The sequence below is a fragment of the Nelumbo nucifera genome, chromosome 8 (assembly GCF_055504915.1).
Source record: "Nelumbo nucifera cultivar China Antique chromosome 8, China Antique-T2T, whole genome shotgun sequence".
NCBI lineage: Eukaryota > Viridiplantae > Streptophyta > Magnoliopsida > Proteales > Nelumbonaceae > Nelumbo > Nelumbo nucifera.
Window position 1 is genome coordinate 50,703,866 of NC_142656.1, and position 15,090 is coordinate 50,718,955.

Here is a 15,090-nt window from a genome sequence, read left to right on the forward strand (position 1 = left end):
TTCTCATAGGGAGTGTTTTGGGGAAGTGAGTCAGCAGTCTATTCCTCTCCCAGTTCCAATCCCTATGTCTACTCCTGTGTCACCTACCTTACCACCTCCTTTGCATCCTATTTCTTAGCATTACTTACGACAATGACTTCACAAGGAGGTTGATTCCACTACAGTAAAACTCACATCACTTCCTATAGGTTCCTTGGAGACTCCATATTCAGTTGGCATGGATTCAGGTATTCCTCTTGGTCCCGCTACTATTTCAGTTCCCATTGATTCTACTTACACTATTACAAATAACCTCGATCTTCCTATTGCTCTCAGAAAAGGAAAGAGAAAGTGTACTACTCATTGTATTTCATAGTACTTATCCTACAATGGACTTTCTCCTTCCTACCATTCTTTTCTTTCCTCTCTTGACTCTGTGTCTATATCCAAGGGTGTTAGTGAGGCTCTCTCCAAACCTGAGTGGAAGACAGCTATGCAGGAAGAGATGGAAGCTTTGATTAAGAATCAAACATAGGACATTGTAAATCTACCAAAGGGAAAGGAGATAGTTGGATGCAGATGGGTTTACACAGTAAATATAAGGCATATGGAAGTATAGAAAGATACAAGGAAAGACTTATTGCAAAAGGGTACACACAAACCTATAGCATTGGTTACTTAGAGACCTTTGCACTATTTGCAAAGATGACCTCTATTTGGATACTTCTTTCTCATGTTACCTCATACTCTTGGCCCTTGTTTCAACTTGATGTGAAGAACACTTTCCTAAATGGGGATCTGCAAGAGGAAGTGTATATGGATCTTCCTGTTGGCTTCTACAGTGATGCTGAAAAGGGAAAGGTATGCAAGCTTAAGAAGTCACTTTATGGCTTGAAACAATCTCCCAGAGAATGGTTTGATAGATTCAGAAAGGCCTTGATTGCTTTTGGCTACACTCAGACTCAATCCGATCATACCTTGTTTGTGAAGCGATGGGGATCTTTGGTGTCAGTCCTAATTGTTTATGCGGATGATATTGTTGTCACGAGGAATGACCTAAGTGAGATTGATTGTCTGAAAAGAAGTCTACAAAAAGAATTTGAAATCAATGATCATAGAGAACTAAGATACTTCTTAGGCATTGAAGTTGCAAGACCAAAACATGGAATTTTTATCTCTCAAAGGAAGTATGTCTTGGATATTCTTCAAGAGACAGGGAAGCTCAAAACGAAGGCAATCAGTAGCCCTATTGATTAGAACCATAGAATCAATGCATCAGAAGGTGAGACAGTAAAGGACATTGGGAGATATCAGAGGCTTGTGGGTTGGCTGCTATACTTGTGTATGACAAGACCAGACATTTCCTATGCAGTAAATGTGGTAAGTCAATACATGCATGTTCCACGAGTCCAGCATTGGGAGGCAGTTGATAGGATCTTGCTTATCTGAAGGGACACCCGGGCAGAGGCATATTGTTTACTAATCATGGAAAATTGAAACTAGAGGCTTATACAGATGTAGATTGGGCAGGATGCCTTGATGACAGGAGATCAATTTTAGGAGTGTGCACCCTTGTTGGGGGTAACTTTGTCTAGTGGAAGAGTAAGAAACAAACAGTGGTGGCAAGATCAAGTGTTGAAGTTGAATACAGGGCCATGGCACATGGAGCTTCAAAACTTCTTTGGATCAGTTTCCTATTAGAAAAAATTGGTGTACAAGCAGAAGAACCTATGATGTTGTTCTGTGATAACCAGGCAGCAATTAACATTGCCCATAACCTAGTCCAACATGACCGAATTAAGCACATTGAAGTGGATAGACATTTTATCAGAGAAAGAGTGACTTCTGGAGAAATTTGTCTTCCATACATTGGGAGGAATTTGTCCTGAAATCCAACTCTAGACAAATGAACGATTATTGATCAAGATTTATTTGAGTTATAAATCACTCCAATCCAGTAGTCACAAACGGGACAGGTCTGGATGAAATGGATTCAGACAGTGCAGGGCCCATTCCAACAACCTGTATAGCCTTGCATTGATAATATCTCCCATGAATAAAATACCATACACAAGTATGGATATGTTCTCAATGCAAGCCTGTAAAAGCTGTTTGAACGGTGTCCGAATGGGTCTTGCACTGACTAAGCCGATCTCAGTCTAGATTCAATTAAGATAGCACAAATAAGAGATGTTTTAACTTTCAAAACTACTGTAAGCTAATGAAGCCCTCTTGGAGGCTTCAATATTTATTAATTTATATATTAAATAGCTTGTAGTTTATTCAATGGCATTCATTTGTAATTTTTCAATTTTTTAGTCAAACAGTATCACATCAATATTTCTTATTATTCTATTTATTATTTAATGAATTGGTGAATGGCGTAACCAATATCATGTGATGTTGTATATTCTTGATCTTTTTCGCCTTATTTTGAGGTCTAAAATGGCTCTTTCAAGTTCTTTTAAGATCTTTCAAAAAATCCGTTATTTGAGAATGGAATTGTTTTTTTTTTAATTCATTCAAATCAGATGGATTCAAAATATGATCCATTTGCATTAAAACAAGTTGGGGTGGATTCTCTTTGTATTGGATTCGTATGGGATTTGACCGTGCTTGTTTGTGTGAGTTTTAGACATTTTGAAAAGTTGTGGTGGGTTTAAGAGAAATGTTGAAAACTCGTGAGTTTTAGACAATTTCCCTTTTAAAAATAAGTGCTCATTTTTAAGCCCAAATTTCCAACTTTTTTAAGTACTTATACAATAAGCACTTATTTGATATTTTTATAACAAAATTATCCCTAGTTTAATTTTAAAATATCATTTATAAAATTATGCCTAATTGAATGTTATAAAAGGCAATTTCCTTAAACTACTACTGTTTAGCTAATTCACTAACTCCACCCTCAATGTTTAGCTATTGTCTTAAAGTACCCTTAAGTTTTCTGACAACTATCTAAAACCTCCCTTGTTAATTTTTCGTCACACTTTGCTCACATGTGACATCATATGAGTGGTAATTAATTTAAATTCCTAAAATACCCTTATTGTTCATCGCCGCTATTGGAAGTTGCAGGGATGGCAATGATTTTCGTAGATCCAAAAAGAGCTGAAAGGAGCGAAGGAAACTCTAATATCCCTTTTCCCTTTGTTTTTCACCATCATAAACCCTATTGTAGTGGCAGCAATGATTTCATCATCAGAAATGCTATGTTCCTCTAGAAGTTAGAAACCCTCATAATGCCTTTGTTGATAAGGGAGATGGAGACGATGAGGGAGATGGTGATCCACCCCAACCCCAATTTGAAGTCATTCTAGGATCTTCGTTGGTGACGGATATGGATCTAGATGTGTTGTCTGCTCATGGTTCGCAGTTCATCTCTCGTTGCGTTCCTCTTTCATCTAGCAAGAGACAGGCAAAGCAGAGTTCGGAGATTCTAGTTTCATTGGCTTTGGTGGGAATGGTTATTTGTTCTGGTGGAAGTCCTTGTGAGTAGATGAGGGCGCAAAGAATAGGGTTTGGTGAGGAGGTAAACAAACCGCCCATTTCTTCTTTCAATCCATTCCTTCAGCCCTTGCTCACCATTTTGCCTTTGAGTTCACAATCAAGATTTGCTTTTAGAGATGAGAGAGTTAGCCATAGGAAAGCGTTGTAGGAAGGGGGAAAAAGAAGAGAAATGCATCAACACCATATTGTTGACAAACTCTGTTTAGCTAATAACATTAATCATTCTCCACTCAAAGCTACCATGAAATTTAAACTAGAAAGTACAAAGCTGAAGAGAGAGATGACAATGGTATAGAGAGGGGAGCAAGTCGGTGAGGGAATTTATCATTGAAGGCAGTCCACTCATGTTGGACTGAGCAGATACAGAGATGGACGCTGATACTTAGGTGCACCAAACCTGCATACAAAGAGAAAAAGAAACAAATGCACAAGATAGGATCTGAGACACTATCTCTCAAACAAAATGCAAGAGGGAACTGTCAAAACTGGATGGGGCCAAAATTTGGAGGTTGCTTGACCTTCCAAGTTATCTTAATTTTCACACCTTGCTATCTTTGTGATAGTCATATATATATGTCTTTCCCCAACATTCCCTTTCTTGTTTTGAGGAGAGAACTTAACCAACTTGGACGTTTGGAGGGAAGACCAAGTTAAGGCCTCTCTAGATTGAGGCAAATGTCTCATACTAACCAAGGATCTAACCACATGGTCATCCAGTCTAGACTGGGTCAAATGGATATCCATTGACCCAATAAGAGTTGGAACTTGTATCCAAAAGAAGTGAATGATTGTGTGTGAAAGTGTTGCATAGAGATAATCATAAGATAATCATCTTCCATCAACATGTGGCTTGTCGCATGGCCATTGGATATTCCAACATGTTGAGGATCAAACGAGGGCCTATGGCACTCTACCATCACGTCAGCGTTTCTGTCTTTCCATAGAATGACCTCTCGGCCGAGGATCCACTCATTGAAACAGAATTGGTAATCGAGGGTCTACTAGGTTTTCGATCAAAGAGAATCCACTCATTGGTGGCTATCTTTCCATAGAACGATCTCTTGGCCGAGGAGTTGGTAATTGAGGGTCTAGGTCTTCGATCAGAGAGAATCCACTTGCCAGTAAGTTGGTGAGGGCTTTTGTGAATACCAGCAGTGGTGTTCTAGGTAGATGGCAAAAAGCTCTCTAATCCTCTCTCTTGCACCACCGCTACCGACGTCTTGATTATCTCCCCATTTTAGGGGCAACGTGAGCTTGAAGTAAATACCAGGTGGTGGCTGTTCAAGGCCCCTTAACTTTGGAAGCCATTCGAAAGTTGGAGGCTGCAGAAAGTTGCAATGGTTGTCATCGCTTGCAACAACAATAGTGCTCAGTCTCCGGGCATTCGGTTCAGTTGAGTGAGCCCTTAGCCATGAAAGCTATCGTCTACAAGGGTATTGTCCTATCTTGATTGCAAACATCGTCTAAGTCCTTTCTGGCAAAGATTTCACAAGCAAACCCATGGGAAACGAATGTTGCAACTTAGAACATTACATAGATGATTTAATGAGCAATGATTATCGCCATTTTGAAAAAAAAAATACTCTCTTTTTCACACTATAAGGGCTATTTATGTCGTTCTACTTGAAAGTTCGGGTACTGCGGTAACACATTTGAAAGTTCGAGTACTAATTCAACACTACCCCAAAATTTAGGATACTAAAGTAGAATTTTCACAAATTTCAATTTAAAGTTTTTTTTAAGTTGAATGCCGTTATGAATTTGAAGAAAATTTTTGTATACTTCAATTGAACTTGAAGTTTTTTTTTTAATTTATTGAGGCTTTGCTATGTATATTGGATGCTAATCAATGCGGTTTGGTTTTTTTAATGATTTTCTGTTACTACCTGAACCGACCCATTTAATCCCACCTGATTAAATGATAATCGGGTGAGACAGGTCATGAGTCACGATAGATTTGAGAAACTAGGAGGAAAACTTAAACAGGAGTAGGACGGGTTTGTGATCAAGGGTGTTACGCATGGGTTTGGGAATTGATAAAAGCGCAATTTTTGTGGGTACTCTTGAATAAATGACAAAAGATCCTATTAAGTATCAAGAGAGATGTCATACTTCCTCAAAAGCTTCATAGTTTAGATAGAAAATATCCTATAAGCATGGGAAATTAGCGATTAGAGACCTTAAACTACAAAAGGACAATGTAAACAGGGATTTTAGTACCATTTTGAACCGTATGGATCAATCATTTAATTGGTTGTCTGTAATTCTACATCCATCTCCTATGGAATATGAATTGAAAAGTCCCAGACAACCATCATGGTTCTTTTGTTATCATCTTCTAAATCTTGCCACAGCTATATATATCGAGTCAGGAATCCTGTTTCGCCATTCTGTTCTGTTCAGTGCCATATCCACTGTCATTAAATTATGAGAGCAATTATGGCATTTTATAGAACACTATATTAATGATCAAACCCAACCTGTGTTGCACTGCAATTGAGTTAGAAACTATTATTCGGCAAAATACTCCACTCCTGGGCCACCTCCACATGGTTTCAGGTTGGGTAGCAGAGTCACTGCTTGGACTAAGCTCCTCCTGCTCTCACATCTCAGAATCTGAAAGCTTTATCACATCATTATCTGGGCTTTATTCGATACATTCTATTGCTCCAAATTGAATGAAGAGTCATATGAAATATGTCATACTTTACTGGCTGACTGTGCCAAAGAAAATGCTGTTGCACCTTCTTCACCCTTAGCTGCATTGCAAGATACACCTCCTCTGGAATTGAAAGGAGTATGTTCTTCAAGTTTGGAATATCTTTCTCCGGGATGAAGACAGCAAATGCTTCCCAATCTAAAACCTCAAAGAATGGAGGCACATAGTTATCGGATAGGATCACAGGAACACACTCATAGAAGATTGCTTCTACCACTCGAGGAGTGTGGACTTCAAAACCCCTAGCACAGATGCAATACTTACTGCTCTTCATGTGTTGTATGTAACTCATTTTTCCCTCATCATCCTGAGGCATTGGACCAAATATTTTCATCTCAGGATCTTTGTTCTCCCAATATTGCAGTAGGATTGGACGGAGATATCCATGCATGTTTCCTGCAAAGAATGCCAGAATTGGCCTCTCAGATGGGGATTTGCCTCCACGATCACCTAAAGGGTCCGTTGAATTGCCTACAAATGTCACCGGAAAGCTCACATCCTTTCCTACTTTAAATCCGCTGGCGACGTTGCTATTGCATAGGGCTCTGATGCAATTACCCATATGCTGCCTTGTTATTTTGGGGGCCTGACAATGTCCAGTTTTATTAGATATATAAATGGAATGCCATGCTTTAATCCATATTCAATGATTGTAGTTCCCCAATATAACAGAAATCACAAGCTGTAATTTAGCTAATAAAAGTAAGGCATGGGAAGCATACCCAGTCATGGGAAGCAACAAGAAAATGATCTGCTCCACCAGTTCTGTTCCAAAAATGATATTTTGCTGCAATCATGTCCACATATTTGTTCAAATACTCAGCTAGGTTCCTCACAGTGTGGAAATTTTTATATTTATGCAACATCGTTCGTACTCTTGTTGAACTAAAGGGTAAGTAAAACAGATGAGCTTTTCTGGGGTCCTTCACAACAAACTTTTTGTTTGCTTCCATCAACTTCATAAACCATCCTTCAGAAGCATATATTCCCTTCAGTTTTGGCTGATGGAATATTGGTTTTTCACCTTCTGTATAGACATAGACTTTGAGTATTCGTTCCATCAATCCATAACTCCTACATAAGCATTAGGAAAAAATTTCATATTCTTAAAATCTTCTTATTCAGAATGTCTAAGGAATTCCACAGTACTTGTACCACCACTTAGACAATGTATATTACCTTTTAAACATAGAGATATTGCGAAAAACAGAAGCATGGAGTTCTGGATCATTCCTTATAATAGGAGCCATCTCAATCTGTAATTTTGCAGATAGAAGCTCCCTGTCACGGACTGAAAACTGTTGTTCCTTCAACTACAGAATAAAAGAAAATCAAGTGAAGAAGTCAACTATCAATTCAAAAACACTGAACTGTCTTAAAAGACCTCAAAATCCAAATTCATACCATTGGCTTGGAGGAAACATGGCTATCAAATAATAATCTGTTCATTTGGGAGATTGAGATTGGTGGCATCCCCCCAATCTTCTTCTTCATGATGTTACTGGTAATTTTAGAACTATTGCTTGAAGTGATTGAATCTTCATCCAAGTTTTTAACAAGGTCCAAGTTACGGAAAGAAGGTGATCCCACACTAGTATTCAGATTTCCAAATTTATCCAATGCCGAACTGATATCTGACTTCAAAGTATCATTGGATAACAAATCAACTGGTTTCTTATCTTCTTCTTCTTTTGAAAGGAAAACCCCAGGTTCTCTGGTTTTTTCTAATGTAGAAACACTTCCTGAACCATTTTTATTGAATTTGGAATTCATAACCAGGGTTTCAGATTTTCCAAATGAAGACTCATCATATGTGTTCTCAACGTCATCTAATTCTGAATCATATCCTTGGCCGAGGACCTCTTCTGATGCATAATCATTCTCTGGATCCTTACTTGATTCTTTCATATTCTCAGTTCTCCTCCCCATAACTGAACCCTTTACCACTCCAGGAACCAAAGATGAGTCAGTGAAATTTGAATCATTTAAAAGGGGCAAGTTTCCAACTATCACATGTGTAGGAGATGAATCTCCCGTTTGAAAGCTGCTTCTTCCAAGTACTGGATGCCTAAAAGCAGGTAGTACAGAGAGCAAAATGCTTGCATAGGGAAGACATAGAAACTGAAACACCAAAGCAGCTGAACCTATTATAAGCATCAGCAGAATCAGTCTCCTGGATTCCATCTGCCATGGTTTTTGGAGTTGGAAAGTATAAGCCATGTCATTATAAGCATCAACAGAATACCCAACAAATTAACAAATCACTCAATCTGCTAGGAGCCCAGGTTGCTATGGCTTCTCTGGCCCTGTAAAGTTAGCCAAAGCTCCATATCATTATAAGGAAAATTGTTAATACAAAGCTTGCCTTAAAACGGCAAAATATACAGATTTACTTATTGCCAAGCCCCAAATCATTAAGGTCTATGCAGTTTCATTTGCAGTTGTGCAAAAGTATTTGAGTGCAATTATTTATTTTTTTTTAGTTTTCACCTTAATTTGTTTATTTGCATTATAGATGAACTAAAATAGCCTGAAGTGAAGTATAACCCAGAGCAAAGGTGAACCGAAACTTGGCATTTTCATGCACTTGTATACTGCTGCAAATGAAATTAGCTTAAACAATTGAAGAAAGAAAGGTATGATTAAAAGGTCGAAAATTGCAAATCAAAACATTGATTTTCATTAACCTGAGTTGAGAACATTGAACATGTATTTTTGTGTGTGTATGAGAGAGAGAGAGAGAGAGAGAGAGAGAGATCATAAATTCACAATTAAGAAATTCAAGAGAGGGTTGTCGAGAGCTACAAAGATCATCCAACGAAGCTGACGAAATTTGGGGCTTTGTTACAGTAATTTTATGCTAAAATCCACAGATGGAGCTAGTAAGAAACTGAATCAAGAAAAAGCTGATTAAACAAAACAGAGATTTTGGAATATGATTTTCGAACCTGGGAAGAGGAGCAGCCCAACCTCTTATGGCAATGAACCTACAACCAGACAGAAGTTGAAGCCGATAGTCCTTTTGCGGATTAACTTGGCACAGTTTCTGAAAGAGATTACACTAGCTAAGGCACTGTTAACCCAGATGAGTTCGGGCGGATTCCCAATAATAATATAAATATTTTATTGAAACAGTGACATTTGAAACGTTACTCAATGTTTTATCTACCAGATGACGACCAACTTGCTGTGGCTGTCTCCCAGAGTCCCAGTTGTCACCATTCTCATAAAAATGATTAATTACTAAAAGTACCCTGGCTCCTGTGACTCAAAATTTCTAGATGTTATGAGTTTCTAAGTGTTTTTGAATCCAAAAAAGATGCATAATCCTGAATTCCAGCCCCCCTTATTATTTAACTCTGAAATGAAACCCATTACAAGGACGGGAGATGTTCCCATTAAATGGGGGAGATGAGCTGTGGGGCGACTGTGGGAGTCTCCCTGTGGACAGCCCATTCCGTCTCTCATCCTATTTTTCTTGCAAATGGGATCTGTGGGAGGCATTCGGCATGATCTGTCTCGGCACATCTCACTGTGAGACTAAGACCCACAATGTATTTTGAAGTTTTGAACAGCTTTTTGTTGTGAACAAATCTGGCCTCATTTTTCCTGAATTTTCCTCAATTTGGATCTCCTATCAAGTTCCAAGAAAACATATTCTAATCTAGACTCCATTTATATAGTAGTGATTGAGTTTTAGAGGGGTTTACAGTTTACTAGTTCACATAGCCATTTGATCTCAAGCAAAAGCACCCTTTTCCTGATGCTCTCCTGCAATTCCAGTAGTTTGATTGCATATTTTCAATCTCTCCATCCATCCCTTCAACGAGTACTCAAAACCAAGTTGAGACATCTAACACTGTAAAAATTCATCTTGTTCTGTTCTATTTTCTTTGGTATTAAAAGGATCAAAAGTTGGAGTCTTTGGAGACTTTCTTTACACTTACTAAATTCATGGCTCAATAAAACGACATGGCGAAAGAATCCGGAATTAAATTTGAAGAGGTGAACTACAATGGAAATCCGAGTTAGAGCTGGTATGGGTTTTCAAATTAAAAATAGAATCTATAATGGCTTCTACTCTAATTTCTGATTCAAAAAAAATAAAAATAAAAAGAACACTTTACTCCTTGAACAAAGGACGTTTTCGTCCTAAATATAATCAGATTAGGGCAATTTCCCCCCCCCCAATCCTAAAGACGTATTGTATTTAGGGGGCGTTCTTTTTTTGGATTTTGAGAGGGGGAAATTAGTCTCACATGTTCTTTTTTCAGATTTATGTGGGGACTAAGGAAAGTTTATTTTCTTAGGTATTACTTATCCGTAGGTAAATATTTCCATCTAGGGGAAAGTTGCCAACACATGAATGGGATAAAAATGTCCTTTTTAATATTGGATTTTTATGGCTAAAATGGTCATTGCCATATTTACATGAGAAATAAAAGAACATGGATAAATGCACTTATCCGGGGAAGTGTTTCCCAGGAAAATCATATTCAGGTAATTGTATTTATCCAGATAAGTAACTTATCAAAAACTGAACGAGGCCTTAGGAATATATGGCAACGGAATGGGGATCATACTCTCCATCCCAACCCCAACTCTAAAACAAATCTCTATCCGATCCTAATCTCCATCGAGGAAAAAAATGATCCTCCATCCCTGACTCTTGACGGGAATTCGTCCCCATCAAGGAGCCAAATCCTTGAAACGTTTAAATTAAAATTATTTTTAGAAAATAAATTTTCTTAAAATAGAGGAATTTTTTAAATATAAAATTTTTAAATATATTTTAATAAATAATATTGTATATATACATATTTAATATGTAATATATTTTTAATATATATAATGGGGATCAGGACGGAGAATTTATTCCCCATTCCCATCGTCTGTTGGATATCACTTTCAATCCCACCCCCACCATTCCTTACCATTAGGCTAAAGAAGTTGGGTATCGGAAAGGAATAGGGAAAATTGTCATCCCCAATTCTACTACTCTCATCTCTTCTCCCATTCATCTATGTACAGATTCTTCAACAGCAAGTCTTGAAGAATGTCAACCATTTCCTTGTTGCCTCAAATTTTAAATTGTGAGTGATGTTTTTCATTTGGATGATTTGAAAACACGAGTTAACTCGGCAGGCAAATTACATCAGAAATGGTGAAACATGGAAACAGTTAAGAACCTGTTGGGTTTGGTATGGGACATTGCAGCTTTCATAATTCTTATGAGAACTATTAGTTGATGACATTTTCAGAAGATGCTTTAGGCCGTTAGGTGTCTACTAGCAAATGCTTTTTATTTAATTTATATTTTGTAGATGAATCTCCCACTAAGGTTGTGTTTGGTATCATTGTTGCTTCTATTAGGTTTATCAATACAAATTTTTTATAGTGAGACCAACTTGAGCCTTGTGCTTTTTTGTCAAATCAAACTTAAATAGTCTAATATTCATTTCGGTTTGACTCGTATCCACCCCTTGTCACAGATGCATCTGTTAGTGCGTTTTCAATCTTGTTTCTGTTTTGGTCGATTGTTATTTTCATTTGGTATACTTTCTTGGTCACACCTCAGTATTGTACTCTTCAAACAAAAATGGGGTTCACATCTTTTTTACAAAAAGGAAAACATTTTGTAAACTTTCTTAATATTGAAAAATGGGAATACCTCTTCAAATGATTCCTCCCCTTTTTAAATGCAAATGAAATAAAAATCAGTGAATGATTTTCTTTGGGTGTTAATTTAGTTTGATTTAGGAAACCTAAGGCTCCGTTTGGGAAGGGTACAAATACAAATGTTATCATTTTCATGAACCTTGCATAGTTGTATTTGCACTTTTCTCAAATTGGGCCTAGTGAAAATTTCAATACAAAACCTTGTAAATGACATTTCTGAACCTTATATTTGCACTGTATACAGTTTTATTTATACTCCTTCCAAACTGAGCCTAAGGTTGTATTTTGTTAGAGTGCAAATGCTGAATCATCGCAAATTTGCACCATAGATCAGATTTGCATCCATTTGGTAAAGTTTTAAAAATATATTGATTCTCAACACAAAAATGTGTATACAGTAGGGTTTTCATTGAAAATAAGAGAAAATTTTGCTTTCAAAAAAGGAAAGAAAAATTTGTTATTATTCTCCGTAAAAGTAAATGGAATATGGTTTTGTTCCATTCTTGGGTGTCGCTTCTAATCCTTGAAGAAGGAAAGAGAGGAAAGCAGCTAATGTAAACTGTAAAAGAAGAATAAAGACAGTAACTCCCACCTTCGATCTTTCAAAATTGAGAGAGCCAACTCTGTTATTTCGATCTTCATATTATTTTGTGCAAGGAGCATGTAGAGCGGCGGCAGCGGCATGCAACTAGTGGACAACTAACGACTCCTCAACCATTCTTGCATCCAACATGATCTAAAGTATCAATATGATATGCCCCATATCTTTTGGGTCCTTGATCCCCTTCATTTTAATAAAAAACACTAAACAGCCTCCCCAAAACTAAGTTTTAAAAAATTAAAAGAAAACATAACACACATACACAGTTTTTAGTACCGATACACCTCTACTGGTACACGGGTGTATCAATACTTTAAACTTGGCATCCATGTGAAATCTCACATGTTCTTCTCCATATTATTCCTAAACATTTTTTTTGGGATTTCTCTAATTTATTGGGTTGAAAACCCATTCCTGTGTCGTTTCTCACCAGATCTGCGATTGGGAAGACACATAACCACCTAGTTGGTGACGGTTTTAGGTTTGGTAACTTCAAGTTTTCAACTTTCCTAGCCATTTACTAATTTTTTTTATCAATTTTTCCTATTTTTTTCTACAAACCACTACAAATGAACATGACAATACCCGAAATTTTCATTATTTGTTGTTAATAAGATATTAATCTAAATTCCTTTTTGTGCTTGAATTGTTTTTTTTTTTTTGCTATAATATTGTAATATTTGTGGTTAATTAATTGGACAAAAATAGTGGTGCAGTTTCTTTCTTCATGAATGGGATGATAATTCAATTTTGTTGTTTTTTTTTATTTTTTACCATGATATCAATATTTGTACAATATTATTATTATTAATTTATTACTACTATGAAATTAATTGTTATTGTTATGATGTTGTTAATTGTAAAGCTAGTTTTAAAGTTTGTAAATAATGGTCAATAGTTATGGGAAAAGTGGGGGAAGCTCCCAAATAACATGGACTCCTAAAGTGCATAATGTGTGGGTAGATCTTGTTTAAAGCAGGCCCTGGCTGGCCATAGGACAAATACTGCAATGGATAGGTAGGGCTGGTCAGCTGTGATGCAAGAGTTTACATGAATTATAGGGAAGAGCTATTCTAAGATACAAATGAAAAATCATTAAGATATAGTTAAAAATGAATAAAAATATTCCATAAATTATCTATGTAAGTACATCGGGTCGGGGAGGACCCTATGTTTAGTATGAGAAATTTTGAATTTAAATTTCATAAATTAACAGTAGATGTGCTTGATTTTAGGTATAGTCCTACATAAATTAACAGTACACTGAACTTTAGGAGTTGTGTCAAGTCAATCCCTAAACTTCAAAACGTGTTTTTGTACTATCCTGAATTTTCAAATTGTGTCTAATAAGTCCATACCATTAGCCAACACCATCATGTGACATCAGGTATGCATTAATAATTCCAAAATGTTTCATAAGAAGGGTTATGAAACAGGATATCGATCAACTATTGAAGCTCCAACCCTTCTTCCCCTTTACTTCTTTTAACACTCAAAGAAAATGGGTAAAATGGTTAAAAAATATCATAAAGGGTAATTTTACCATTTTGAAATTATTTAATGCATACCTGATGTCATGTGACAATGTTGACTAACGATACGGATCTATTAGACAATTTGAAAGTTCAAGGTAGTTCATAGGCACATTTTAAAGTTTGGGGACTGACTTGACACAACCTCCAAAGTTTAGGGTACTGTTCATGAATTTTCCCTAAAACATTTTCAGAATTTCACCTTTGCACCAAATTCCCCCTGTGGCAATCTCCCTCCTCCACCTTTACTTAAATTTATTTCTTTTCTGGCAAGAAATGGGAGATAGGAGTGATTTTTTTTTTTTTGTAATTTTTCCAGATGAAGATGACTTGCAATAAAGGGTTTGAAGTTCAACATAACATTTAGGAACTAAGCGGCGATTAACAATCTGGTGTTTTCTCTACAACAGAAGGTTTTCTCTAAACAAGAACTCAACGACTTGGTTTGTAATAAAAGGTTTTCTCTTAACAAGAGCTTAGCAGTTTGCACAAGAACTCAACGACTTGGCTTGCAATAGAAGGTTTTCTCTGAACATGAACTTAGCAGATTGCAACAAAGGGTTTTTCTTTAAACAAGAATTTATCTACCATCGGCAAATGATGACATGCAACTTAAGGCAACAACCATCTTCTACAGTTTTGGCATGTTGGTTGCATTTGGTTCTTTGATTTTTTATTTTTTTTTATTCTTTGATAATTTGGTATTGGCATGTTAAGGAAATCATCTATTCTTCCTAGTCCCTTCCTCTGCTCCCTTGTAACTCCGTTCCTTCTCCCCATCCAAAACCCTATCCTTCCCCACTCTCTATCTCTCCCCCCACCAAACCCAATCCGATCACAGCCGTTGAAATAGGCAATAACTATTCTATTCTTCCATTTCTAAATAGTTATTATATTTTTAAATATTTTTTATATTTTTTATTATTTTTTGACTCAAACCAAATGGTTGAACCGGAGACCCGGGAATCGGAGTGAAAAGTGGTTCCATTTTCAGGTTGATTTTTAAAACATTGATAACAATGGCTTGCATTCAAGAGGGATATGGAATACCCAATGCGGAAAAGGCCAATGTT

General features: G+C 36.7%; 1 protein-coding gene across 1 annotated transcript; it reads right to left on the minus strand.

Annotated features, from left to right (window-relative positions):
• Positions 1–5,948: 5,948 nt before the first annotated feature.
• Positions 5,949–9,415, minus strand: LOC104601529 (putative glycosyltransferase At5g03795). Its single transcript, XM_010264881.2, has 5 exons — positions 9,154–9,415; positions 7,610–8,511; positions 7,385–7,518; positions 6,928–7,279; positions 5,949–6,791 (listed from the first exon to the last, which is right to left on the minus strand). Exons 2-5 carry the CDS (start codon positions 8,423–8,425, stop codon positions 6,123–6,125), a joined length of 1,971 nt encoding a protein of 656 aa, XP_010263183.1. The 5' UTR covers positions 8,426–8,511; positions 9,154–9,415; the 3' UTR covers positions 5,949–6,122.
• Between the last annotated feature and the right edge of the window lie 5,675 nt (positions 9,416–15,090).

What these genes read in the sequence shown, in the direction of transcription:
- LOC104601529 (XM_010264881.2), bottom strand. Translation starts at nt 8,425, where the DNA reads ATGGCTTATACTTTCCAACTCCAAAAACCATGGCAGATGGAATCCAGG. An exon ending in AATATCTCTATGTTTAAAAG is followed by an intron (nt 7,280 to 7,384) that starts GTAATATACATT and finishes ATGCTTATGTAG; the next exon opens with GAGTTATGGATTGATGGAAC. An exon ending in TTGTTGCTTCCCATGACTGG is followed by an intron (nt 6,792 to 6,927) that starts GTATGCTTCCCA and finishes GGACATTGTCAG; the next exon opens with GCCCCCAAAATAACAAGGCA.